Source organism: Suncus etruscus, chromosome 5 (genome assembly GCF_024139225.1).
Source record: "Suncus etruscus isolate mSunEtr1 chromosome 5, mSunEtr1.pri.cur, whole genome shotgun sequence".
NCBI lineage: Eukaryota > Metazoa > Chordata > Mammalia > Eulipotyphla > Soricidae > Suncus > Suncus etruscus.
The window spans coordinates 118,764,262-118,791,129 of record NC_064852.1 but is presented as its reverse complement, the minus strand read 5'-3'; the positions used below and the strand labels follow the sequence as shown (position 1 = coordinate 118,791,129).

The 26,868-nt window shown below is 41.4% G+C and overlaps 2 protein-coding genes, 1 non-coding gene and 1 pseudogene across 3 annotated transcripts in view; 2 read left to right on the top strand and 2 right to left on the bottom strand.

Annotated features, from left to right (window-relative positions):
• Window positions 1-26,868, bottom strand: part of CLK1 (CDC like kinase 1) — a 747,223-nt gene that overhangs the window by 207,602 nt on the left and 512,753 nt on the right. The gene's annotated exons all lie outside the window — the stretch shown is intronic.
• On the top strand, window positions 21,539-21,860 carry LOC126008680 (non-histone chromosomal protein HMG-14-like; annotated as a pseudogene).
• LOC126010040 (small nucleolar RNA SNORA51) lies at window positions 23,102-23,234 on the bottom strand. The gene has a single exon (XR_007496180.1). It is a non-coding gene; the product is annotated as a small nucleolar RNA SNORA51 (small nucleolar RNA).
• Window positions 24,408-26,868, top strand: part of AOX1 (aldehyde oxidase 1) — an 85,217-nt gene continuing 82,756 nt past the window's right edge. Inside the window, exon 1 of the mRNA XM_049773332.1 lies at window positions 24,408-24,589. Within this exon, the coding sequence (XP_049629289.1) occupies window positions 24,545-24,589 (45 nt within the window). The 5' untranslated portion in view covers window positions 24,408-24,544. The remainder of the gene's footprint in view (window positions 24,590-26,868) is intronic.

Below are 26,868 nucleotides of genomic sequence, written 5' to 3'. Positions count from 1 at the left end.
TTATTGGTGCATATGGGGGGACATAGAACAAGTCCAATAATCCCCATGACATGGTTCAATCATAAGCATTAATCTGGGGGACTCTTTCACCAAAATTCCTTGTTGAACAGCTCATAAAGAGAAGATAAAAAGTGGTTAGAATCGTCACTGTATAAGAGAATAGTAAGACTTATAGTTGTCAGGGAAAAACAAAATATTCTAAAGACATACGTGTCCAGTTTATGTCTTTTGAAACAGTTCGGGGTTGTTACACACAATGCCTGGCTTTGGTCTGTGATTAGGATTGTGCAATACTGAAGTTAAAAAGAGTAATGTGTCCACATCACTAATCATCAGGGAGATGCAAATCAAAACAACGATGAGATACCACCTCACACCCCAGAGAATGGCACACATCACAAAGAATGAGAATAAACAGTGTTGGCGGGGATGTGGAGAGAAAGGAACTCTTATCCACTGCTGGTGGGAATGCTGTCTAGTTCAACCTTTATGGAAAGCGATATGGAGATTCCTCCAAAAACTGGAAATCGAGCTCCCATACGATCCAGCTATACCACTCCTAGGAATATACCCTAGGAACACAAAAATACAATACAAAAACCCCTTCCTTACACCTATATTCATTGCAGCTCTATTTACCATAGCAAGACTCTGGAAACAACCAAGATGCCCTTCAACAGACGAATGGCTAAAGAAACTGTGGTACATATACACAATGGAATATTATGCAGCTGTCAGGAGAGATGAAGTCATGAAATTTTCCTATACATGGATGTACATGGAATCTATTATGCTGAGTGAAATAAGTCAGAGAGAGAGAGAAAAACGCAGAATGGTCTCACTCATCTATGGGTTTTAAGAAAAATGAAAGACACCCTTGTAATAATAATTTTCAGACACAAAAGAGAAAAGAGCTGGAAGTTCCAGCTCACCTCAGGAAGCTCACCACAAAGAGTGATGAGTTTAGTTAGAGAAATAACTACATTTTGAACTGTCCTAATATTGAGAATGTATGAGGGAAATGTAGAGCCTGTTTAGGGTACAGGCGGGGGTTGGGTGGGGAGGAGGGAGATTTGGGACTTGGGTGATGGGAATGTTGCACTGGTGATGGGTGGTGTTCCTTTTATGACTGAAACCCAAACACAATCATGTATGTAATCAAGGTGTTTAAATAAAAAAAAATTATGCATTAAAAAAAAAAGGCTAATAGCTTTTCTGTGACTACACAGGTAGGTTTTGAAGACTCAGAAGTTCATGATTTCCCCAGATATTCAATCAATTAATCTCTGATAAAAAGACAAGAAATGCAAAATGGAACAAGGAAAGCCTCTTCAACAAGTGGTGTTGAGACAACTGGTCATCCTCTTGTAATAAAGCAAACTCAGACCTCCATCTAACACCACACACAAAGGTCAAATCTAAATGGATTAAAGACCTTGATATAGGCCCAAAACCATAAGGTATATAGAACAACACACAGGTACAACACCCTATGACATTGAGACTAAAGGAATCTTTAAAGAGGAAACAGCATTCTCCAGACAAGGAGAAGAAGAGATAAACAGATGGGACTATATTAAGCTGAGAAGCTTCTGTAACTTAAAGGAAATAGTGCCTAGTATACAAAACCCACCCACAGAATTGGAGAAAGTAGTCACCCAATACCCATTAGCTAAGGGGCAAATATCTAAGATATACAAGGAACTGACAGAACTTAGCAAGAAAAATAATCTAACCACATCAAAAATAGGGAGAAGAAATGAACAGACACTTTGTCAAAGAAGAAATACAAATGATCAAATGGCACATGAAAAAATGCTCCATATCACTAATCAGGAAGATGCAAATGAAAATAACAATGAGATACCATCTCATGCCACAGAGACTGGCACATATCACAAAGAACAAGAACAATCAGTGCTGGCGGGATGTGGGGGAAAAAAAAACTCTTATTCATTGCTGGTGGGAATGCCCACTAGTCCTGACGCTATGCAAAACAGTCTGGAGATTCCTCAGAAAACTGGAAAGTGAGCTCTCATATGACCCAGGTATACCACTCCTCAAGATATACCCTAGAAACACAAAAACACAATACAAAAATCCCTTCTTCACATCTATATTCATTTCAGCACTATTTACAAAAGCCAGACTCTGGAGACAATCAAGATGTCCTTTAACACATGAATGGCTAAAAAAAATTGTGGTACATATACACAATGGAATATTATGTAACAATCAGGATGAAGTCATGACATTTTTCTTACATTGATGTACATGGAAACTGTAATGCTGAGTAAAATAAGCCAGGGGGGAGAGAGAGAGAGGAGAGAGAGAGAGAGAGAGAGAGAGAGAGAGAGAGAGAGAGAGAGAGAGAGAGAGAGAGAGAGAGAGAGAGAGAGAGAGAGAGAATAATCTCACTGATCTATGGGTTCTAAGAAAAATAAAAGGCACTATTGTTATAATGCCCAGAGATGAGGACCAGAAGGACCAGCTCAGGATATAAAGCTCACCACAAAGAGTGGTGAGTGCAATTAGAAAAATAATTACACTAACAACTACCATGACAAGGTTAATGAGTGTGAGAAGTAGAATGCCTGTCTCAAAAACAGGCAAGGGGTAGGGGAGGAGGGAAATTGGGGGCATTGGTGGTGGGAATGTAAACTGATGAAGGGGAGGTGTTCTTTGTATGACTGAAACCCAAGTACAATCATGTTCGTAATTACGGTGTTTAAATAAAGACATTAAAAAAAAAAAAGAGTAATGTGGGTTAGTGATGTTTGAAGCGGGTGAGAGAGTTAAGGAGTAAAAGTGAGCTTTGAAGGGGTGTGGGAAAGGGCAGAATACAAAATGGACATTCTGGATACACAGAACATAACATTAAGATAAGGAATACAAAACCAGAAGACGTGGCACCCTTTGGTAGATACAAAAGCCAAGATCGTGATTTACAGATGACTGGCTGCTAGAACCACGACCAGACCGTATACATCTTGGGACCAACATAAAAGCCCTAGTCTAGGGTTTGAACTAAGACCTGCACAATAAACATGATCCCCAGTTCCAAAGGTCCGGCAGAGACAATTGTAACGGAAAGGGGCTTCTGGAAGAACAAAGAAAGATGCTATCCTAGATGCCTTCCTAGGTTTAGCGCAAAGACCAAGATTACCAACCACAGAAGATGGATTAAAATGGCACTGAGGCAACAGAACCTCTAGATTCACAAACACTGACTTCACCATAAGTCCCACCTCAGGATATGTACAGATACTGAGACCTCTAAACACAGAGCTCTGACTGTATCACACTGGACAGAGCAGAAGCCTTCCACACACCAAAAAAAAAAAAAAAAACACAACCGGGAGAGTAATGATCCTGAGCAAAGACTAGAGCTGATCCCATGACAGTATACTCCAAGGACGGAGAAACCCCATATCTCATAGGGCAAGTGAATTCCTTTTCGAATGACCCCAATATTTACTGTGCCAGGGCAGGAGGGAAAAAAAATACAAAAAACACAAAACCTTGGTTATTTATATATATCTTACCTTCATCTATTATTGTTATTATTATTTTTATTTACCTAGCTATTTTGGTCGATTTCTCAGTTTGGATGTGATTATTGAAATTGTTGTCCCCAATTATTTTTTTTTCTCTTCCTTTCTTTTCTTTCGTTATGTGCTACGCCATGTTTCTTATTTCAAGACCACGGCGTGTTTTTTGTTTGTTTGTGTTAAAAAAAAAAAAAGATAAGGAATACTCTTAATACAAGCAGTGCGCACAGGGGCGCTAGCCCCCCACGCGGTTTTCAGTGGTCAGAAAATTGCCAGTGACAAACAGTGCAACCGAGCAAATCTCAGCACACCCCAAGTTAGGACCAACCATTTCCGGCCTCCTGGGCTGCCACCCCAGAAGGCCTGGAGGCCGGGGGCAGAAGAGGGGAAGGCTGGGAGCCTATCAAGGCTCCCAGCGCACCCAAGATAAGGAGAAGGCCTTCCACATGGGGTCTCCCCCAACCCCATGCCGGCTAGAGCTAGCCTCCAGCTCAAGAGGATCGAGAGAGAGCCGGAAGCCAGGATCTGCCCGCCCTACATCCTGTGCCCTTCCCTCCCTAGAGCTGAGGGAAGGGCGGGGAAAGCTTGGGACCCCATCCAGGAGGGACCCCCGACACCCACCTTGTCTGGCTGCCTGGGCTGCCACCCCAGAAGGCCTGGAGGCAGGGGCCAGAAGAGGGAAGGCCTTCGCAAATATCAACAACTTTTTTAACTCCATCTCAGGGTGATTTACTTAACAAAAGTATATATATTGTTATTTTTTGTGTCTGATTTGACATGCTTCTTTAAGTGTTGAATTTCTAAGTGCACTTTCTCAGTTTTCAAATCTCTTCCTGTCTGTGTTTTTACATCCAATACCGTATTCTTAATTATAAAAACTTTTACTTAGATTATGCCCTATACTTGATAATATTATGGCTATACATATTTTTCTTGTAGCTATAAATGAGATCTTTGATCATATTTTCTAAAGAGGAGTGTTTATATAAAGATTATTGACCTCTGTATTTTAATTAAACTGTTACTATCTTTTGTATTTTTAGACATCCTAAAAACCAGGCTATCTTCCTTTCTGTTCCTCCATTTCATATGTCTGTCTTTCATTGTTTTCTCCTGTCTAATTTGCCTGACTGCTTCACTTAATACACTCAAATTTATTTCTCTTAAATTTAAATTATTTCATTTAAATAATAGTAGAATAGTGAGCCCCTGACTTGACCCTAATTTTCATGGCTATGCCTTTGTTTTTCTTGATAAGATGCTCCATTTTGAGCTTGTGTATAATTATAATTACATTAAAGTCATTTCATATTATTCTCATACTCATCCCATAGCTCTCTGGTGTGCTATACTTTTCTAGAGGTTTCCTACATCTCATTTTGGTGCTCATGTTTCCTCATTGTTATTCTGCTAGGTCTTCTAGTGAGGTTTTTTTTTGTTTTGTTTTGTTTTTGTTGTTGTTTTGTTTTGTTGTTGTTTTTGAGCCATACCCGGCGGTGCTCAGGGGCTACTGCTGGCTATCTGCTCAGAAATAGCTCCTGGCAGGCACGGGGGACCATATGGGACACCAGGACTCGAACCAACCACTTTAGCTCCTGGATCGGCTGCTTGCAAGGCAAACGCCACTGTGCTATCTCTCTGGCCCCCTAGTGAGGTATTTTTGTTGTTGGTGGTGGTTTAATTTCATTACTCTTCAGCTCTGTCACTGATTGTAGTTTTCTCACTTCTGTCCTTATACTTTATTTTGCTGTGCTGACTACCCTTTCTTTCTCCCTTCCTCTCTTCTTCCCTCCCTTCCTTTCTTCATTCTTCCCTCCCTTCCTCCCTCCCTCCTTTCCTCTCTTCCTTCCTTCCATCCCCTCCCTCCCTTCTCCCTTCTTTTCTCTCTTCCTCCCTCTTTTCCTTCCTCCCTCCTCTCCAGTCCACCCTTCTTTCTCCCTTCCTCCCTTCCTTCCTCCGTTTCCTCCCTCCCTCCTTTCTTCCCTTCTTCCTCCCTCCCTTCTTTCCTCCCTCCCTTCTTTCTCCTTTCTTCCTCCTTCCCTCCCTTCTTTTCTCCCTTCTTTCCTCCCTTCCTTCTTTCCTCCCTCCCTTTCTCCCTCTCTCCTTTCCTCTCTCCCTCCCTTTCTTCCCTATTTCCCTCCTTCCCTCTCCCTCCTTTCTTCTCTCCCTCCCTCCCTCCTTCCTTTCCTCCCTCCGTCCCTCCCTCCCTCCTTCCTCGCTCCCTTTCTTCCCTCCTCCACTTCTCCCTCCCCCTTCCCTTCATCCTCCCTTCCTTCTGTCCCTACCTTCCTTCCTTCCTTCCTTCCTTCCTTCTTTCCTTCCTTCCTTCCTTTATGAGCCATATTTTACTCATTTACTCATTTTACTCATATTTACTCATTGGTGAATTTCTGTGTGGCTTTCCCTTGTGTTTGCTGTGCTCTGAGGGTGAATCTTTATAGTTCGCCTCACTTGGAGTTTATGACAGATTATGCTAAATATTTCACTTTTTATTCCTGCCTGTTCTCATTCAGTGAAAAGAGGTTTGGTATAAGTGTGTGCAGAGTGAAATGCATAACTCTGAGGCCCAAGGTACAAGCAGCAGTTAACAGAATTATTGACACATTGTCTGGATGTGGACCTGCTGAGATAGCAGAAGTTAGCCATAGAGGCTTCTGGGACTCAAGCTAAAAGGAGGAGAATATGTTCCCTTTTCTAAAAGGGGTTGCCCTGGGGATGTCAATTGGGAAGATAACATCACCTGGAAAGTGAGTAAAGGGTCTGGGTGTAAATCAGGACTCACACTTCCTGACACCTCATACCCTAAGGATTCCTTTAAACTCTTGTTAGCCTGCCTGGGAAGTTCCACATATACAGCCCCCGTGAGTGAATGAATTCTTTGCTGTCAATTGTTAGTGCTTAATTATCTCAAATTTTCCACAGAGGTTTTACCATCAGTGGGCAACAAAGCAAAGCATTCAATGTTCACCACACCCTTGCACTAAGGAAAAAAAAAATTAAGCCTGAAAAAGGGGGGAATGTGGTCGACAAGGACCTAACCTTAAAAAGTGGATCAGAGAGACTGAGTGACAGGGCTGGAATGATAAATGGGTAGAGTGCTCACCTTGTGCACAGCTGACCCAGACTTGATCCCTAGCATCCCATATGGTCCACCAATGACAAGATGATTCTTTAAAATATAAAGTCATTAAATTTACTTATACATGGTTGGAGGAGAATATTATGCTGAATGAAATGAATTAGGAGAGGGACATATGTAGAATAACCACACTCATTTGTGAATATTAAAAAAAAAGATCATATGATAATATTTCAAAAATGAAGCCAGAGCAATAGCACAGAAAGGGTGTTTGCCTTGCACGTGGCCAACCCTGATTTGACCCCTGGCATCCCATATGGTCCCCTGAGACTGCCAGGAGTAACTTCTGAGTGTCACCGGTTGTGGCCCAAAAACAAAACTCCAAAGACAAATTAGAAGGTCAGGAAGACCAGTCCATGGTAAAAATCTTGCCACAAGTAGCAGGCAGAGGAGGACCGGTATGACAATGAGAGTTTGAGATGATAGTCTGGACAGAACTGGGTGCTGGAAGGAGGTAACATGATATGCTTGATATCCCATTCAGTAACAGTATTGCAAACCACAGTGTCTGAAAAGAAAAAAAGGAAGAGAGAAGAAAAATGTTTGCCACAGAAGGCAGACAGGGGCAAGTGCAAGGAGGACATTGGTGGTAGGAAATGTGCACTGGTGAAGGTTGTTGTTGGACATTGTATGACTGAAACTCAAGCGTGAACAACTTTGTCACCATGTATCATGGTGATTTAATTAAAGAATCTATTTTTGGGCCCGGAGAGATAGCACAGCGGCATTTACCTTGCAAGCAGCCAATCCAGGACCAAAGGTGGTTGGTTCGAATCCCGGTGTCCCATATGGTCCCCCGTGCCTGCCAGGAGCTATTTCTGAGCAGACAGCCAAGAATAACCCCCGAGTAACGCCGGGTGTGCCCCCCCCCCAAAAAAAGAATCTTTTTTTAAAAAATGATGAGAAGCCAGAGAGATGGCACAGTGGTAGAGCGCTTGCCTCCCACACAGCCAATCTGAGACAGGCGGTGGTTTGAATCCTGGCATTTCATATAATCCCCCGTGTCTGCCAGGACTGATTTCTGAACCCAGAGTCAGGAGTAACCCTGATTGCAGCTGGATGTGACCCAAAAACAAAACAAGTAAATCAGAAGCTTAGATTAGGATTAAACAATAGCTTAATAATTATGCTTGTAGGAGGACAAAGAGGTGTTTGTCTTGCATGCCTCTGACCTAGGTCCAGTCCCCAGCATTTCATATGGGCCCCTAAGACTGCCAAGAGTGATTCCTGAGCACAGAGCCAGGAGAAGTTCCTGAATATCGCCAGGTGTGATCTAAAAAATAATTACCCTTTATATGAATGTAATATTTGGGGGGGGGCACCTGTTTATGCTCGGGGCTCCCTCCTGGCTCTGCACTACAGGCAGGTAGGGCTTACGGGGCTATATGAGATGCCAGAGATGGAACCCAGGTTGGTTTCATTTAATGCCAGAAACATACCTGCTAAATTCTCTCTCCAGTTCTCAAAGGCATCTTGATCTTTTTTTTTTTTTTTTTTTTGTGATTTTTGGGTCACACCCGGCAGTGCTCAGGGGTTACTCCTGGCTTCATGCTCAGAAATTGCTCCTGGCAGGCACGGGGGACCATATGGGACGCCGGGATTCGAACCGATGACCTTATGCATGTAAGGCAAACGCTTTACCTCCATGCTATCTCTCCGGCCCCAGGCATCTTGATCTTATGGACAAAATCCAACTTCGTGATGTGTCAGCTGTTGTCTTAACTGAGTTCACCTCTCAGTACTTTGTTCCATGTTAGAACTCAGCTCATCACAGCTAGCTGGTTCCTGTTTCCTTTTCTGTCAGTAGGGGGCAATAGAAGGTGAGAGAAAAATCAAAAGGAAAAAGGACTTGCTCCACAGCCCCTGAGCGGTGGTGCTGCAATTGGGCAGCAATTTGGTTCCACTCATGAGTTGGCTTAGCACCTCTCAAACTGTCTTCATGATACCCTTTGCAAACGGCAGTATTGGCACAGGCCTAGCCCTTCTTGCCACATGCCAACTTTAGAGTACCAAGTCTCTTTCATTTTTGCCCCTAATAATGCAACCACTTTAATTTCCAAGCCCCAACTGGGTCCTACACATTTGTTTGAGAAGATGCAAAAATGATACAAACTTTACAGGAAAGATTTTGAAAATATTCAACAAACTGACAGATAAAATCATTTGACCCAGCCTTTTCATTTTAAGGAAGCTATGCCCAAAATTCTCTTGAGAAAAATAAAATGAGTTTCACCATGACATGTAATAATATCTTTTTTTCTTTTTTTTGTTTTTGTTTTTGGGCCACACCCAGCGTTGCTCAGGGGTTACTTTTGGCTGTTTGCCCAGAAATAGCTCCTGGCAGGCACGGGGGACCATATGGGACACCGGGATTCAAACCAACCACCTTTGGTCCTGGATCGGCTGCTTGCAAGGCAAATGCCGCTGTGCTATCTTTCCGAGCCCAATAATATCTTTTTTAATAACAAGAAAGGAGAGGGAAAGGGAAGACTTCAAATAATGATCAATAGAGGACAGGTAAGTTGAAAACTTCCTGAAACAAATGGATATAATTTTCAAGTTAGTAACAGATAACTCACTTTGAAAAAAGTATTTAAATTTGTGTCTTTATTAGATTGTTTTCTAAGTATCAAAAGCTATAAGGAAATTATAAAACTTTAGTTTACTAAACACACTGTTTTAGTACTTATGTTGCTGGGCTTTGTCTTTTGGAATTAGTTGGAGCCACATTCAATAGTGTTAAGGGTTTACTCCTTGCTGTCTGGTGAGGACTCCCTCCTGGTGGGCTTAAGAAAGCAGCTACATGCCTGGGATCAAATCAGGTGCAAGTCCAATGTACTATCACTCAAGCTACTGATATTGCTGTTTTGAAAAAGATCCAGGGACAATAAAGCAGTGATGTTGATTCACAGCCAAAGTCTTTGATATTTGAGAAGAGGTAGATTTAAACTTCAAGGTTTAGGAAAACTGCCATCTCACAATGCAGGTTTAAATTATTTTTATAGGGACTGGAGCAATAGCACAGCAGCTAGGGTATTTGTGTTGCACATGGCCAACCTGGGACCGACCCAGGTTCAATCCCTAGCATTCCATCTGATCCCCTGAGCCTGCCAGGATCGAAAAGCCAGGAGTAACCCAAGTACTGCCTAGTGTGGCCCAAAAACCAAAATAAAATTACTATCGTCATGTTCTCCGGCACTCCTCTTTTTAGAATGATGAATTTCCAAGCTCTGTCCTCAGAATGTTTAGTAAAAATAACAACGGACTAGCAATGAGGTTTGTTTTGTGTGTGTGTGTGTGTGTGTGTGTATGTGGGTTTTTTTTGTTTGTTTGTTTGTTTTTTTTAGTTTTTGGGCCACACTTGCGCTCAGAAATTACTCCTGGCTCGGAGGACTATATAGGACGCCAGGGAATCAAACCGCAGTTCATCCTAGGTCAGCCATGTGCAAGGCAAATGCCCTATCCTTGCGCCACTGCCTCGGCCTCAGCAATAAGTATTTCTAACAGCCAATTGTAGTCTTCAACTAAGATTTCTCATTCAGAGGAGCCAGTGGTCCTTATAGGAATAGTTAAGTCCAGGTCTGCTACAAAATAAAGACAAAGCAAGTTTGGGTATCTTGTGCCAGAAAGCAAGGACATTAAAGGAAAAAAAAAAGAAAGAAAGAAAGAAAAGAAAAGAAGAGACAAATGAGTGTGATTATCAAAAATACAAAACTGGGGCTAAAATGGTTGTCTAGCAGGTAAGGCCTTGCATATAGCCCATTCAGGTTTGATCCCTATCACCCCATATGGTCCCCTGAGCCCACCAGGAGTGATCACTGAGCATAGAGCTAGGAGTAAGTCCTGAGCACTACTGGTCAAAAAACTGGTTTAAAAAACAAACAAAAAACACAAAAAATAATAACTCATTAAAATATTGCTCATTCTTTACCAAATTTATTATATGACACTGCAGTCCAACTAATTATATATGCTAGAACCAGTAAAGAGAAAAACAGAGAGAATATAGCTTTATGAGACCAAAAATGTGTTGACGATTCAGATTAATTTAAATTGAGTTTTTACATACTAAGTGTCACTTTGTCTCCCAGAAATCCTTATTCAGATTTCTTAAAAAAAAAAAAAAAGATTTAACTCTCCTATGCCTGCCAGGCACAATTTCTGAGCATAGAGCCAGGAGTAACCCCTGATCGCTACTGGGTGTGACCCAAAAACAAAAACAAAAACAAAAAACAATAAAGATTTAAATTCAGGTACTAACTTGTACAAAATCTAGCTTACATTCCCTCTTTCAAAAACAAAAATCTGGAAGAAACTTAATAGATCCCGCTTTCCTCTGATAGTCCTAGAATTGCTTTTCTTGCACTGTCTATTATCATGTAACCTAAAATTCTTGAACTTTAGTTATTTAGATAAATATAACTATAGAAGTTTGGCTGTATATGCCACAGATGTATTCATTCAAGGATAACATTAGCAAACTTCTTCTAAAAAAAATAAAAAACAAAACAAAAATAAATAAAACTTTCATTTATTTGAAGATACTACCAGGAGCCTAAGATAGGACAAATAAAAATACTGACTGTATGGGCCCACGCAATAGGACAGCAAACAGGGCATTTGTTTTGCACATAGCCAACCTGGGTGTGATCCCTGGTGACGCACATGTTCATCTGAATACCACCAGGAATGATCCCAGAGCATAGAGCCGGAAATAAACCCTGCAGATCTCTGGGAATGGTCTTAAAAGCTAAAAAAATAAATAAAAATAAACTAGGCAGTTCATATTGGAAGTTGTTAGGATACTAACTCAATTTCCTGACAAATTTTTACTTTAGGGAAAAGGATTTATGGTATGAATTTGATTTGATTTAATGAATTTAATTCATGGTATGACTATAATTTGTGACTAATGACTCACGTGAATGATGGATAATTCTAATCAGAAATCCAGCAAGTGACTAAAGCAGGAATGTTAGAATTAAGAAAGTTTTGGCTTTATGCGTGTGTGTGTGTGAGGGAGGAGCTGGAGATAAAAATCAGGTTCTCACATATTTGAAGCCTGCAATCTTCTGAGCCACTAGCTGGAAAAATTCTTATTTTGCAGTTTCTAACAATAACTTTAGGCAATGGTTGACAGTGAAAGGTGAAACTATCAGTTGCGATGTTGAGAAATTAAGGACGGAGATAATAGACCAACAATGGGACCAGGTATCACAGATCTGAAATCACCTGCAATAAACAGCATCCAGCACCCCCCTTGACACCCCCCAGAAACATGAGTCTGAATATGATGAAGGTTTTGAATGTAGAGCAATATGTGGAAATATGAAAGAGAAAAGAATCAAGAACACTAGCAAGAAGAAATCAGCCACATTTAAAGTTCATTATATAGGACAAATGATTCTTACTAATAGCAGTTTACATTTTGGGTTTGGCAATCAGTGAGAAGTCCATTGTCTACAAACTCATGCCAACATAAAGAGAGATATTAGTGTTCTATTCTTAGGTTGTTGTTGGAGGCCAGACTCTCATAGGCTGGGTCTCAGCTCATAAGGTATGCTTGAGTTAAGAAAAGATAAATAATTGGTTACAATATGGCTTAGGAGAGAAAGGAAGGGAAAACAGTAGATAAAAACAGTGCATATAAGTTAAAGAGGATTTGGCTAGTGAGTCGGAATTGGAGGGTTTTCCCCTTTCAAGCTTCTTCACTGACAGGGATGGTCTTTGCTAAATAAAGGTTTCAGGATTATATAGTGGCTAGAGCTTTTTAGGCCAAGCATGTATTTCTCATCTATAGTACTAAGCAATGTGGCGGTGAGGACTATGCAGTCTCCTGAGCTACATCTTAAGTATAGAGGTACCTTTCCTAAGAAGCAACTGACAGCGAGAGCTTTTTTTTAAACATAGATTGAGTTGATGAAGAAGTATAAAGGAGAGAGGGAAAAAAGAAGTAGATGGAAGAAGAAAGAGAAAAATGAAAAATAAAAGAAAAAAAGGTAGTAGAGATTTGCCACATCATGTTCGACGAGTGAGACCTGTAGCATAAGTCTGTGGTGCACCATTGACTGTTCCAGTGGTCTCAATGGTCATATGCTTTGGGTCCTAATAGAAGACATAAACAAAATAAAGTGGGTTAATTAGAGTATTTTATCAAAACATTGACATAATGGGCACTGTATATGGTATTCAGTATGATTGAACACCTAGGTTTAAAATTAGGATATCCACCCTTTGTTTCCAAGTCCCCTGTGAACAAAGAAGCTGAAGGGTTATTTTATACTTGATAAAATTAAGGCATTAAAGCATATTGTTAATAATCACTGCAGCAGGAGTCCAGGCTTCTCATCATATTCTGAACCTGATTCTGTGAATAAATACATTAGGGCACTATTATAGACCTTTGTGGTTAGAAGTTCATTGCATTTCTGTACACTCAAAACTGCTGTTTCCATCGTTGCTAGTTTCTTTAGGTTATAATGGGTAATCACGTCTTTGTGTTGTCCCCCTTCCACTTCATTTGAATATTTCTCCTCATTATATACTGGCACCTATGGTGTTTGGAGTTTTTACCCTTTCGACCCTTATGTCTGTTGATGGATTACTATATGTAGCTGTGGTATATATTCTAAATACCTCTAAATACCTGTATTTATACTTTTTCTGGCTTACTTCATTTAACAATATATTTTCAAGATCCATCTATGTTGCTGCAAAGTCCATGATTGTATTATTTCTAACTGCTATGTAATATTCCATTGTGTATAAATACCACATCTTCATGAGCCATTCATCTGTTGTTGGGCATTGAGGTTGGTTCCAATTTTTGGCTATTGTGTTGAGTGCTGTGACAAATAGTGTAGTACATACATACTTTGGGATAAATATTCTTCCATCTTGGGGGTAGATACACAGGAGTGCAATTGCTGGATCATATGGAAGTTCAATTCTGAGTTTCTATGCACCCTCCATACTGATTTCCATACAGGTTATACCAGGCAGCATTCCCACCAGCAGTGGATGAGAGTTCCTTTCTTACCACATCCCTGCCAACAAAGATTGGTCCCATTATTTTTTATGTGTGCCTCCTCACTGGTGTTAGGTGGTACTTCATTGTTGTCTTGATTTGGATTTCTCTAATGATGAGTGATGGTGAACATGTTTTCATTTATCTTGACCATCTGTCAGTCTTCCTTGGAAAAGTGCCTATTCATTTCTTCTCCCCATTTTTCTATGGCTTTATTAGGTTTTGTGGGGCTCACCTTTCTGAGTGCTTTGTAATCCTAGATATCAATTCTTTATCTGATGTGTCAAGTGTGAAAAATTTTTTATTATTAATTTTTTTAATTTAAGCACCATGATTACAAACATGATTATAGTTGGGTTATAGTCACAAACAGAACATCCCGCTTCACCCTTCCCATCCCCTGCCTGTATTCAAGACAGGCATTCTACTACAGTTATTTGTTGGTTGGTTTGTTTTTTTGTTTTTGGGTCACACCCGGCGGTGCTCAGGCGTTACTCCTGGCTGTCTGCTCAGAAATAGCTCCTGGCAGGCACGGGGGACCATGTGGGACACCGGGATTCGAACCAATCACCTTTGGTCCTGGATCGGCTGCTTGCAAGGCAAACGCCGCTATGCTATCTCTCCGGGCCCTACTACAGTTATTTGTTTGGTTTTATTTTTGTTTGTTTGCTTTTTTGGTTTTTGGGGGCCACACCCATTTGATGCTCAGGGGTTACTCCTGGCTAAGCACTCAGAAATTGCCCTTGGCTTGGGGGGACCATATGGGACGCCAGGGGATCGAATTGCGGTCTTTCCTTGGCTAGCACTTGCAAGGCAGACACCTTACCTCTAGCGCCACCTCACCAGCCCCCAGTTATTTGTTTTTAAGTTCAGTAATCTGTTTGTTTTTTTTCTTAAAGGATAAGTGTTAAAAAAAAACACAATAGTAAAGGTGTGACCGTGGCAATCACCATTGTTTGCATAGGCCCAGAAAAATATAGGGAAAACAGAAAAAAAAATCCTTGGCCTGATTACAAGAAGGCCTCACCCCACAAGTTTATTGGCATAAGACTGACTCTGGGCTCCAGGCGTACCAGTCTGTCCAACTCAAGTCATTCTCCGTGGTCCCGGTGAAACTTTTGAGTGTGAATTTTTTTCCCATTCTGTTAACTGTCATTTAGTTTTGGCCAGTGTTTCTTTTGCCATACAGAAACTATTTAGTTTCACATTTATTTAAGTTTGATGCTATTACTCTTGCCATTGGGATTCCCTCATCTAAGACTTTTTTGAGGTATAAGTCTTGTAGTGTTCTGCCTATTTTTCCCTCAATGAACTTTATAGATTCATGTCTTATTTCCAGGTCTTTAATCCATTTTGAGTTGATTTTTTTGTAGCATGTGAGGTATAAATCAATCTTTAGTTCCTTACAGATGGTTATCCAGTTATTCCAACACCATTTGTTGAAGAGATTGTCTCTGTTCCATTTTATGTTCTTGGATCCTTTGTCAAATATAATTTGACCATATATTTGGGGGTATATCTCTGGATATTCTGTTCTAACCCACTGGTCTGAAACTCTGTCTTTGTTCCAGTACCATGCTGTTTTTATGACTACGGCTTTATAATAATGCTTCAGATTAGGTAGAGAAATGCCACCCAATTTCTTGTTTTTGTTTTTGTTTTTTTAGATGGATTTGGCTAAACTAGGTCTTTTGTGATTCCAAATAAACTTTATAATTGATTGTTCTAGTTCCTTAAAAAATGATGTCTGAATTTGGATAGGGATCACGTTGAATCAATATAGTAATTTAGGTAAGATAGTCATTTTGATTATGAAGATTCTTTCTACCCCTGAGCAGGGGATGTTCTTCCATTTCCTTAGGTCCTCTTCAATTTTTTCCTGAAGCGTTTTGAAGTTTTTTTTTTTTTGGTATAGGTCTTTCACTTCTCTTGTCAGGTTGATTCCCAGGTACTTATATTTTTAGTTACTATTTTAAATGGGATTGACTCCTTAATGTTTTTCTCCTCTTCTTCGTTATTTGTATAGAGGAATGCTATTGTCTCTTGTGTACTGATTTTGTAGCCAGCCACTTTGCTGTATTGGCTTATTGTTTCTAGGAGTTTTACTGTGGAATCTTTAGGGTTTTTTATGTATATCATCATATCATCTGCAAAAAGATATAGTTTCACTTCATCTTTCCCTATCTGGATTCTTTTAATTCCCTTCTCTTGCCTAATAGCTATTGCTAGTACTTCTAAAACTATGTTGAGTAAGAGTGGAGAAAGTGGGCAGCCTTGTCTAGTTTTTGACCTTAGTGGAAATATTTCAGTTTTTCGCTATTAAGGATAATGTTGGCATTGCACTTTTTATATCTTGAGGACAGTTCCTTCTAATCCTATTTTGCTGAGTGTATTTTAGCATGAATGGGTGTTGAATTTTGTCAAATGCCTTCTCTGCGTTGATTGATATGATCATGTGGTTTTTGTCTTTCTTCTTGTTGATGTGATGTATGATGTTGATTGATTTGTGTATGTTGAACCATCCTTGCATCCCTGGTATGAAACCCACTTGATCATAGTGTATAATCTTTTTGATGTATTATTGGATTCGATTTGCTAAGATTTTGTTAAGGATATTTGCATCTATGTTCATTAGTGAGATTGGTCTGTAGTTTTCTTTCTTGGAGGTGTCTTTGCAGTCTTTGGGAATGAGTGTGATATTTGCCTCATAAAAGGAGTTGGGAAGGGTTCCTGTCTTTTCAATGTTTTGGAAGAACCTGAGGATCAGTGGTTGTAATTCTTCTCGGAATGTTTGATAGAACTCACCTGTAAAACCATCTGGACCTGGACTTTTGTTCTTGGGGAGTTTCTTAATTACTGTTTCAATTTCCTCAGATGTGATTGGACTGTTTAGACTTTTTACATCCTCCTTATCCAGTCTCGAAAGATGATATTTTTCCAGAAATCTGTTGATTTCTTCAGGGTTCTCTAGCCTAACTGAGTATAGTTGTTCATAGTATGCCCTCATGATGTCTTGGATTTCTTGGGGTTCTATTGTAATCTCTCCGCTTTCATTTGTGGCCCTATTTATTTGGGTGTTTTCTCCCTTTTTTGGGGTGAGTATTGCCAGCGGTTTGTCTATCTTGTTTATTATTTTGAAGAATCAACTCTTGATCTCATTGATTTTTTTGTATTGTTTTGTTTCCATGTTGATTATTTTTGCACTGGCTTTTATTATTTTTTTCTTCTGTCTGTGTTTGGGTTTCTTTACTGTTGTTTATCCAGCTCCTTAAGATGTCCTTGTAAACTGTTGATTTTGTTATTTTCCTCTCTCCTGACATAGGCCTGCATTGCTATGAGTTTCCCCCTAATCTTACTGTGTCCCACAGATTTTGACAATTTCTCTCTTCATTATCATTCATCTCAAGGAATCTTTTTACTTCTTCCTTGACTTCCTCTTTGATCCAGCTGTTGTTAAGTAGCCTGTTGTTTAATCTCCAGGTGTTGTATTTTCTCCACAATTTCTTTTTACAACCAATCTTAATCACTGCTGCATTATGATCTGATGGGGTGCTTCTAATAATCCGTATGTTTGTGACTTTGTGCAAGTTAGATTTTTTTTACTTATGCCAGGAAACCGAACCGCGGTCCTTCCTTGGCTAGCACTTGCAAGGCAGACACCTTCTAGCGCCACCTCACTGGCCCCTAGATTTGTATCCTAAGGCATGGTTTATTCTAAAGAAGGTTCTATGTACATGAGAAAAAATGTATATTCTGCTCTCTTGGGGTGGAGAGTCCTGTACAGGTCCATTAGTCGTATTTCCTCTAATTTCTCCTTTAGGGCTCTTATGTCTTTGCTGGGTTTTTGCCTGGGGGATCTTTCTAGTGATGATACTAGAGTATTGAAATCTCCTACTACTATCACATTTTCTTCCATGTTTCTCTAGATTTGTGAGCAAATTTCTTACATATTTTGTTGACTCTACAGTCAGTGCATAGATATTATCAGAGTTAGTACTTCTTGATCTAATATTCCCCTGATTAGTAAGTAGTAGCCCTATTGGTCTCTGAGCACTTCTTGAGGTTAAATGCAATTTGGTCTGATATAAGAATGGCTGTCTCAGCTTTTTTTTTTGTTTTTCATTAGCTTGTAAAATTGATTTCCATCCTTTAATTCTAAGCCTGTGCCTATTCTGTTCTTTTTAGGTGTGTTTTTTGGAGGCAGCATATATCTGTTTTTTGTTTTCTGATTCACCCCTCTACTCTATGTCTTTTAATAAGGGAATTTAGCCCGTTGACATTTAAGGAGATTACTGCCAGAGAGGGTTGTTGGGCTATTGTATTGAGTAGAGTGGTTGCTGTTACAATCTGGGGTTTGGATAGTGTAGTACATCTTTGAGTAGCTCATTTAGAGATGGTTTTGTTAGCGCAAATAGTGTGAGTTCTTTTTTGTCTAAGAATGTTTTTAGTTCTCCTTCCCATATGAATGAGAGTTTTGCCGGGTAATGTACTCTAGGTTGGAAGTTTCTTTCATTCAGTAGTTTAAATATGTCAATCCACTGTCTTCTTGCTTGGATTGTTTCAGAAGGGAGGTTTGATTTGATTCTTATGTCCCTTCCTTTGTATTTGAGGGGTTTTGTCTCCTTTATTGCTTTAAAGAATTCATCTCTTTGTTTTTTGCCAGTTCAATTACTATATGTCTTGGTATTGGTCTGTTAGGATCTATTTTATTAGAGACTCTTTTTGCCTCCTGGATTTGCACAGGTGTCTCTTTCCAGAAGATGGGAAAATTCTATGTTATTAATTCCCTCACAACTGGATTTTTTTTTTTTTTTGCCTCCTGTATTTTCACAGGTGTCTCTTTCCAGAGGATGGGAAAATTCTATGCTATTAATTCCCTCACTACTTGTTCTTCTACTTTTCTTTTTTCCTTCCCTTCTGGCATTCCTATAATTTGTAGGTTATTTCTTTTATCTTTGTTCATTAGGTACCTAACTTTTTCCAATGTTTTGTCTCTTGCTTGCTTATTGACTTCTTTGTCGTTGCTGTCTTGTAGTTTTTCCTCAAATTCCTCTATGCGTTCTGCTGTGTAATTCTGCTATTATGGCTTGCTAACATGTTTTTTATTTCGCTTAGTTTCAGTTGTATGGATTCTTTCATATTTTTTAAAAGTTCTTTTTTGAGTTGGCTGAATTGTTTGCCTATAGATTTCTTAATCTCGCAGGCTAGTGATTCCTTGATTTCCATTGCTAGGGCATTCATTGACACTTTTAGGTTCTCATCTATTGGGCCCATGAATTTTGGTGGACTTGAAAACTTAATAGGATTTATCTCCATTTCTCCAGCTGCTAATGTCTTCCATTTTACCCATATTTTTTCACATCTGGTGGTTTTGAATGTTGAATTTTCTGGTTGTTTAATAAAGTGGTCTGTTGTACTGGTTATATTAGAGGTACTTGAACGTATATTCGATTTAGAGTTTATTATTCCTTATCCAAGTGGTTTATCTAAATATGATAGAGATATTACAAGTTGCTTCAGTGTTTTTGCTATCCTGTTTTATGGGCTGTGGGCTATCTGAGGGAATTGGGTGTTAGGTATGAGCTAACTAGTCCTATATTGTATAAGTTAAGAGTATCTTCACGTGAATGCTTGCTTTGAGCAGTTTGGCATCCGGCAACGCGGAACAAGGAGTTCCAAATCTGTCCCAAGGTGCAGGCAGTCTGGGGTGGGGGTTGGAGCTGGCCAGGAGTGATTTCTGAACACAGAGCCAGGGTAACCCCTAAGCACTGCCAGATGTGGCCCCAAAACAAAACAAAAACATTTTTGGAATTGGCTAGAGAGAGAGCAAATAGAGGTTCAGGTATTTGACTTTCTTGAGGATACTTGTTTCATTCCATGGAACCAACTCTGTTCTCAAACACCACTAGCACTAACCACTGCCAGGTGAGACCCCCCACCCCCAAAACCTTCCAAATTTAAAATATATTGTTTGGTGTGCTGATGTATTTTGTCTGAGTAAGAATCTAGTCTTGTTCTAGTCCTGGAACACAGTCCAAAGAGCTTGCCCACTTGCTGAGCTGGGTCCAGGTATGACCAGTAGAACTTGAGGAGCTCCTCCCTGTCCCTCACCCCCCTCCCTAGAATGTGGGTTTCAGCGGCCTTGCCTCCCACAAGTTGCCCAAGGATGAATCCAGAGGGAGATAAAATGCTGCTGGGACCATTTGAAGACTGCACTGAATGAAAGCAATTTATAGCCTGTCTAAATCAAAATTTGAGGGGGGCAGGATAAACCTCCATGTTTGGCCACTTTCTAAGACTAGCCTCTAGGTTCCCTCTGTTCAAACTACTGCTTCCCCTCATGGTCCGCTTTACGGGGTTTGTGCACGCAGGCAAGTATCTGTTGACATATGGCTTCACACCCAGCTACCTTTTTGTTTGTTTGAGGGCCACAACCAGCGGTGCTTAGGGATTACTCCTGACTCTGAGGTCAGGAATCACTCCTAGCAGTTCCGGGGGACCATATGGGATGCTGGAGATCGAACCCTGGGTCAGACCCTTGCAAAGCAAATGCCCTACTCACTGTACTCTCGTTGTGAACCCAACTGCCTTTTTTAAACTATCCTGAAAAGTGCTTGTGGATAAAATAATGTGACTGGAGAATAGGGAGAGAAATACAAAGTTCAAATGCTTGCCTAGTATTTGATCTGGGGTACCACCTAAGCCTTACCAGGAATAACCCCTGAGCACAGCCAGGTGTGGCCAGACTCTGACCCCACCACCCAATAAAATAAATAGTGGCACCATGTTGGACACTTCATGTTGGCCAATTCAATATGATATATGAGAACTCTTGTTGTACTCTTCCCTTTAATCTAGAAATTCTGAAAAATTCATAATAAAAGAGGGCCAGAGTGATAGCACAGAGGGTAGGGTGTTGGCCTTGCATGAGGTCTTGCACAAGGCACGGGTTCGATCCTGGCATCCCAGATGGTCCTCGGAGCTTGCCAGGAGTAACCTTTGAACGTTGCTGGATGTGGCCCAGAAACAAGCAATCCAGCTGCCAGGAGTAATTTTTGAGCCAGAGCCTGAGTGCTGCAGGGTGTGACTCAAAAACAAACAGGGGCCTGAGAGATAATACAGTGGTAGGGCGTTTGCCTTGCACACGGCCAACACAGGACAGACCTGGTTCGATTCCTGGCATCCCATATGGTTCCCTGAGCTTGCCAGAAATAACCCCTGAGCGCCACCAGGTGTGACCCCAAAACCAAATAACAACAACAACAACAACAATAACATAAGCAAACAAACAAAAACCATAATAAATAGCTTGTGCTTCCATAAATGGGATGACTTCAGAAAGTGTTAGTGAAGAGAACATATGGGAAATGCGAATAAGAGTTCTAAAAGGCTTGATGGGTGCCAGAGAGCGCGAAGGACTAGAGTCCAATTTTGCTTGCAGGAAAGAACCTCAGCTTGGATTCCTACCCTCTCCCCAAATTAAAACAAACAAATAGCACAATTGAACAAAAGAAAATAGTTTCTAAATCCACATGCTCCAGATTTTTAAAACAAAACAAAACAAAACAAAACTCAGAGGATTCTTTCAAAAGTGAGGTAAATCCCTAAAACAATTCCTAGTCCCCAGATTCCTTTTATTGCAGTTATAGCAGTTGCGAAGTTTTTAAGTTATTGACCTCAAGCAGTCAAAATGGAAAGCATGCTCCAAAACAAACAAACAAACAAAAAACAAAAACAGGTGGTCCCGGTACTTTGGGCGAGGGGAGAAGCGGCGGGGGACCGATAGTGGCAGCGGCAGCTTCGCCCAGTTTCTCCGGCGCCATGCCCAAGAGGAAGGTGACCACGGCCAACGGGGCGGCCAGGGAGGAGCATAAGAGGAGATTGGCCCGGTTGTCTGCTAAAACTGCTAAGTCTGCTAAAACTGCTCCTGCCAAAGTCGAGGCAAAGCCCAAAAAGGTTGCAGGGAAAGATAAATCTTCAGACAAAAAGGTGCAAGCAAAAGGGAAGAGCGAGGCCAAAGGCAAGCAGGCGGCCGCGTTTGAGCAGGAAACCAAAGAAGATTTACCTGCGGAGAACAGCAACCAAGGACCAGCAGAGTCCCGGCTTCAGCGCAGTAGGAGAGAAAGAGGCCAAATCCAAATGACACCATGTCCGCACGGCCCCCTCTGCCGCCCGTCTCACTACTTGTACAATCCAGGGGAATATTCTTATCAACTATTTTGTAAACGCAAATTTTTCAGTAGCTCTAGAAACATTTTTAAGAAGGAGGGTGTCCCGCCTCATTCCATTTTGTAAGTGTAAATGCCTTTTTTTTTTTAAGAGGTTAAAATCCTTTACTGGTTGCTTATTTTGGGGTACAACCAGAAATTAGTGGAATTATTGGGTATGGGAGACTTTGAATGTCTTTTTTTTTTTTTTGGTTTTTGAGTCACACCCGGCAGCGCTCAGAAATCGCTCCTGGCAGGCATGGGGGACCATATGGGATGCCAGGATTCGAACCAATGACCTTCTGCATGAAAGGCAAACGCCTTACCTCCATGCTATCTCTCTGGCCCCAGCCTTTGAATGTCTTAGGTGTCAACTTAACATTCCACAGTTGAGGATAGTTTTTATATCCCCTGTAGACAAAGCACACGAAATTGGCTTGGAGTCACAGTCCTACATTAAGGGGTCTGCCTGTGTGGGTTTGGTAGAAATGGTTCATTAAGAAAATTAACACAAGGGGCCGGGCGGTGGCGCTAAAGGTAAGGTGCCTGCCTTGCCTGCGCTAGCCTTGGGCGGACCGCGGTTCAATCCCCCGGTGTCCCATATGGTCCCCCAAGCCAGGAGCAACTTCTGAGCACATAGCCAGGAGTAACCCCTGAGCATTACCGGGTGTGGCCCAAAAAAAAAAAAAAAAAAAAAAAAAAAAAAAAAGAAAATTAACACAAAACAAAACAAAACAAAACAAAACAAAACACTTCTTTGGCTTTCCCTGTCAGAATTCCACAAGCTTGGTGGACCATCAATGGTCTCAGGTGTCCAGTCTTCCTAATCATTTTGTTGCTGTGCTGTGCAAGAAGAATTTGAGCCTATCATGTATCTGATGCTAAATAGGGACTTAGTAGGAAATAGGATGTAACGGCTTCTCATCGTTTATTTGAAAATATTGGTACTTAATATAGATACTCAGTTCAGGAAAAGGTACCTCCAAATTGTAAGATGGAAAGTCACTGGGATTACCATGTAGAAGGAATCGCAACTCCTTGGTTTTTGGATTCTTGGTATGTTCAGAACATTTAAAATTCTTTACTGATCCTCAAAACAACCAATAAAACCTTGTGAAAGAATTGCAAAAAAATAAAATAAAATAAAAAATCATGATCAAATTTATTTCATTTTATTTTTTGTCCCTCAATTCACAATACAGACCAGGCAAAGAGCCTGGGTTGAGGTGTATATGGGGTGCATTTACTGTACCTCCTCTTTCTATACAGTCAGTGTAAAGAACACAGCCTGTGGTAAGAATTGGGAGGCCATCATGATCAAATTTAAATTAAAAAAAAAAAAAAAAAGGAAAGCAATGCACCAGAGAGCCAGTGGCTGAAATTTGAGCAAAGGCTTTATTATGCAAACCGGAGGGAAGTTTTGTAGAGGTCTCTGAAAACAAGATACCTTAGCAAGCCCTTCCCCTTATATCTCTGATACCTCAATCATTTTGAGTTTCTTTCTTTCTTCTTCTTCTTCTTCTTCTTCTTCTTCTTCTTCTTCTTCTTCTTCTTCTTCTTCTTCTTCTTCTTCTTCTTCTTCTTCTTCTTCTTCTTCTTCTTCTTCTTTTTATAAAATCTTTATTTAAGCACCACGATTACAAGCATGATTGTAAATTGGGTTTCAGTCACAAACAGAACACCCCCTTTACAAGTGCCTTTTTAAGTAAGGAGGGGATGGAGGAATTATTTCTTTATTGGACTCATTGCTCTAAGGATGCTGGCCTTTAAGACTTTAAGACCAGAGGTCAGGATGCTGAGATGCTTCTCTCTTGTGGTGTCGGGATACAGAAGGGCCTGAGTGGTATAGCGAGTGGTCTAGCCTCTCTTGTGACCTCCCTTCTCAGGTGACTTCCATCTGCAAGGACCGTCTCCCTAAATCTCAATCTACCTGTTCACCTGATGCACACTAAGACATGCTTGTTTATTAAGAACTCAACAGGAGCCAGGGGAGGAGGGGGACTTTTGAGGAACTTTTTGGAGACTCCAATTTACCGGCTTCAGCTCCAGCTGAAAAACAACAAAAACAAACAAAAACCCTCGAGCTCCGGGACCGGAGAGATAGCATGCAGATAGGGCGTTTGCCTTGCACGCAGAAGGTCGGTGGTTCGAATCCCGGCATCCCATATGATTCCCTGAGCCTGCCAGGAGCGATTTCTGAGCATAGAGCCAGGAGTGACCCCTGAGTGCTGCCGGGTGTGACCCAAAAACCAAAAAAAAAAAAAAAAAAAAAAGGAAGAAAAGAAAAGAAAAGAAAAAAAACCCTCTAGCTCTGGAGGGACGGCTTGGACGTCACAGGCTCCGGGCGCAGCTGGGCGCAGCTGGGCGCAACTGTGCGCCCTGGGCGCAGAGGTGCAGGGCGCTTGGCCAAAAACTTTTGGTCCCGACCAGGCGCGGGCGACGCCCGATTTCCGGGGCAGAGTTTTCCTCAGGCGGCACTCACGGAACTTTGGATCTTACTCCAGACCTTCTCCTGCGGGCTTGATCCAAAAGCTCCATCTCACTTCTCCTACTCCTGCCCCGGAGACTAGGGGGACCGAGGAAGGATCACAGGTGCCCACGACCATCCCTGCGGACCACCATGGAACAGGCAGTCGAGCTGCTCTTCTTTGTGAATGGCCGTAAGGTGAGCGACCTCCCTCCCCGTAGGGGACTGGGAGGGTTCGGGGTTCTCTAGGTTCCCCGGGCTCCAGGGCAGTATGGACCCATCCGGGGTCGGTCCTAGGGGGTCTAGAGGGTGGAAACCAAGCTCCTCCCTTGTGCTTATTAACTAACTGCCATATGTTTGGTAAAAACAAATTTCCAAAACAGCCTTCCCTATCCTTAAATAAAGGAATTACCTATCATTACTGGGAAACAGTGAGGAACAGCAACACTGCAGGAAATAAAGACATAGTTGGAGAGAGTATAGCTGCAACTTTCTTTGGTCCACTCCCCCCCACCCAACCCTGCAAGCAATGTTTAGGGAACTTTGGGGGCTGCTCTGAGGATTTGCTAAAAGGGCAGGAAGTTCAGAGTGTCTGAGGAATGTTCCAGTTCTCTGAGCTGTCTCCCACCAATCTTGGAATTGCTGTGTTAATGGTTAATTAAAGATGATAAGAAGAGGTGTTTGAGTAATGATAGAATGAAGTGAGGGGCAAGCCCTAGAGAGAGCCTTCAGTCAGGGGATTCCTCTGCTCAGTTTCCCCAAGTCCACAATTCCTATATATTACAGGGTAGCAAAGAGATTGGGGGAGCCAGACGTGTAGCCAAAGCCCCAGTGACTAGGACTTTATAGGACATGGTCAGTATTTTGGTTAGAGGAAGCCAGTGTTTCAGTTCATCTTCCTTTCCTTCATCTTCCTCATTCCTGCACCCAAACAAGACCTTCTAAGATTGATTTAACAGAATGGCTAACCAGGGTCAGGGCTGTGTTGATTTTTAAAAAATAGTTAAGCTGGGGACCGGAGAGATAACACTACAGTAGGACATTTGCCTTGCACGTAGCTGACCCAGGACACACCAGGGTTTGATTCCGGCATCTCATATGGTCCCCAAAGCCTGCCAGGAGCGATATCTGATTGCAGAGCCAGCAGTAATCCCTGAGAGTTGGCAGGTGTGGCCCAAAACCAAAAGAAGAAAAAAATATCTAAGCTGGTTCCTAGACTTGGCATTGTTTTGTGTCTCCAATGACCTTAGATCATTTTGAAGTGTTTCAGTACCATTCAGGAATATGCCATCTTTTCTAATTTTTTCCCTTCTTTCCAGATTCTGTTCGGGGTGAGGATAAGACTGGTTTTTGGCAAGCAACCCAGATTGCCTTACTTGAGAGAATTGGAATCAAGTCTCTGGCTCAGTGGGAAAAGGGCTGTGAAGAGTCAGAGAGGACTATCAGGGAAAAGGTCTTTGTTGTTGTTTTGGGCCACACCTGGCAGTGCTCAGGGGTAGTCCTGGCTCTGTACTCAGAAATTACTGCTGGCAGGCTTTGGGGACCATGTGGGATGCTAGGGATCAAGCCTAGGAGTCGGCTTCGTGCAAGGCAAAGGCCCTACCGACTGTGCTATAGTTCCAGGAAGTCTTGAAGTCAAATATGACCTCTGAGATTTAAAAAAAAAAAACAGCAACAAAAAACTTGCTTTAGAAAAGAGTTTAGTAGTCATTTGGAAGCCGCTGGCTAATGTAATTGGCCTCTGGTCTGTTCTTTTTGTAAAACTCCAGGTGATGACGAGTTGTCCCTGCGGTACAGAACTGTGTTTGTGAATCAAAGCCTGGTTATGGAGACATTTCTAAAATTTTATTTGCTCTATTGAAGCCTCTAGAACAGCCAGTTAGCAAGAGGTTTGAGGGAGAAATAACCCAGCAGTTAGTATTTTGGATGCTAGTCTCCAACTTTAACTCTAGGACTAAACATGCCAGTCTATGAGGCAATGAGGCAAAGAGATCAGAGCATGAACCTGGGATCAATGAGGCCCAGGCTAGAATCCGGTACAGTTTGTTCTGCCTTTTAGCTAAAGGGGGCTTATTACCTCTGTTTTCTGTTCTCTGCTAAAGGTTATGTATATAATTAAGCCTTCTCGAACAGAATTGGGGTGGATGCAAGTCCACGGAGAGAGGTTAGCAAGATGCTGGTCATTGATGTGTGGAAATGATGTGCAAGTATCTGGACCAGAAACCAACTCATCTGCCTGCTGTCTCGAAGCCAAAAACTGCCCAGAAATGTCTCTGGGGCTGAAAACTCATCAGGCATGAGCTGCACAAACAAAACATTTGTTCAGCAAAAAAAGGTTTTGATATCAATGTTCTGATGCAAATCTGAGAAGAATCATACAGAAGGGCTCAGGAATGTAGTGCAGGGGACAAGCTCTCTCTTTTCTTGTGAGCAGCCCAGGATTCAATTCCTGGCACCAGAAAAAAACAAACAAACAA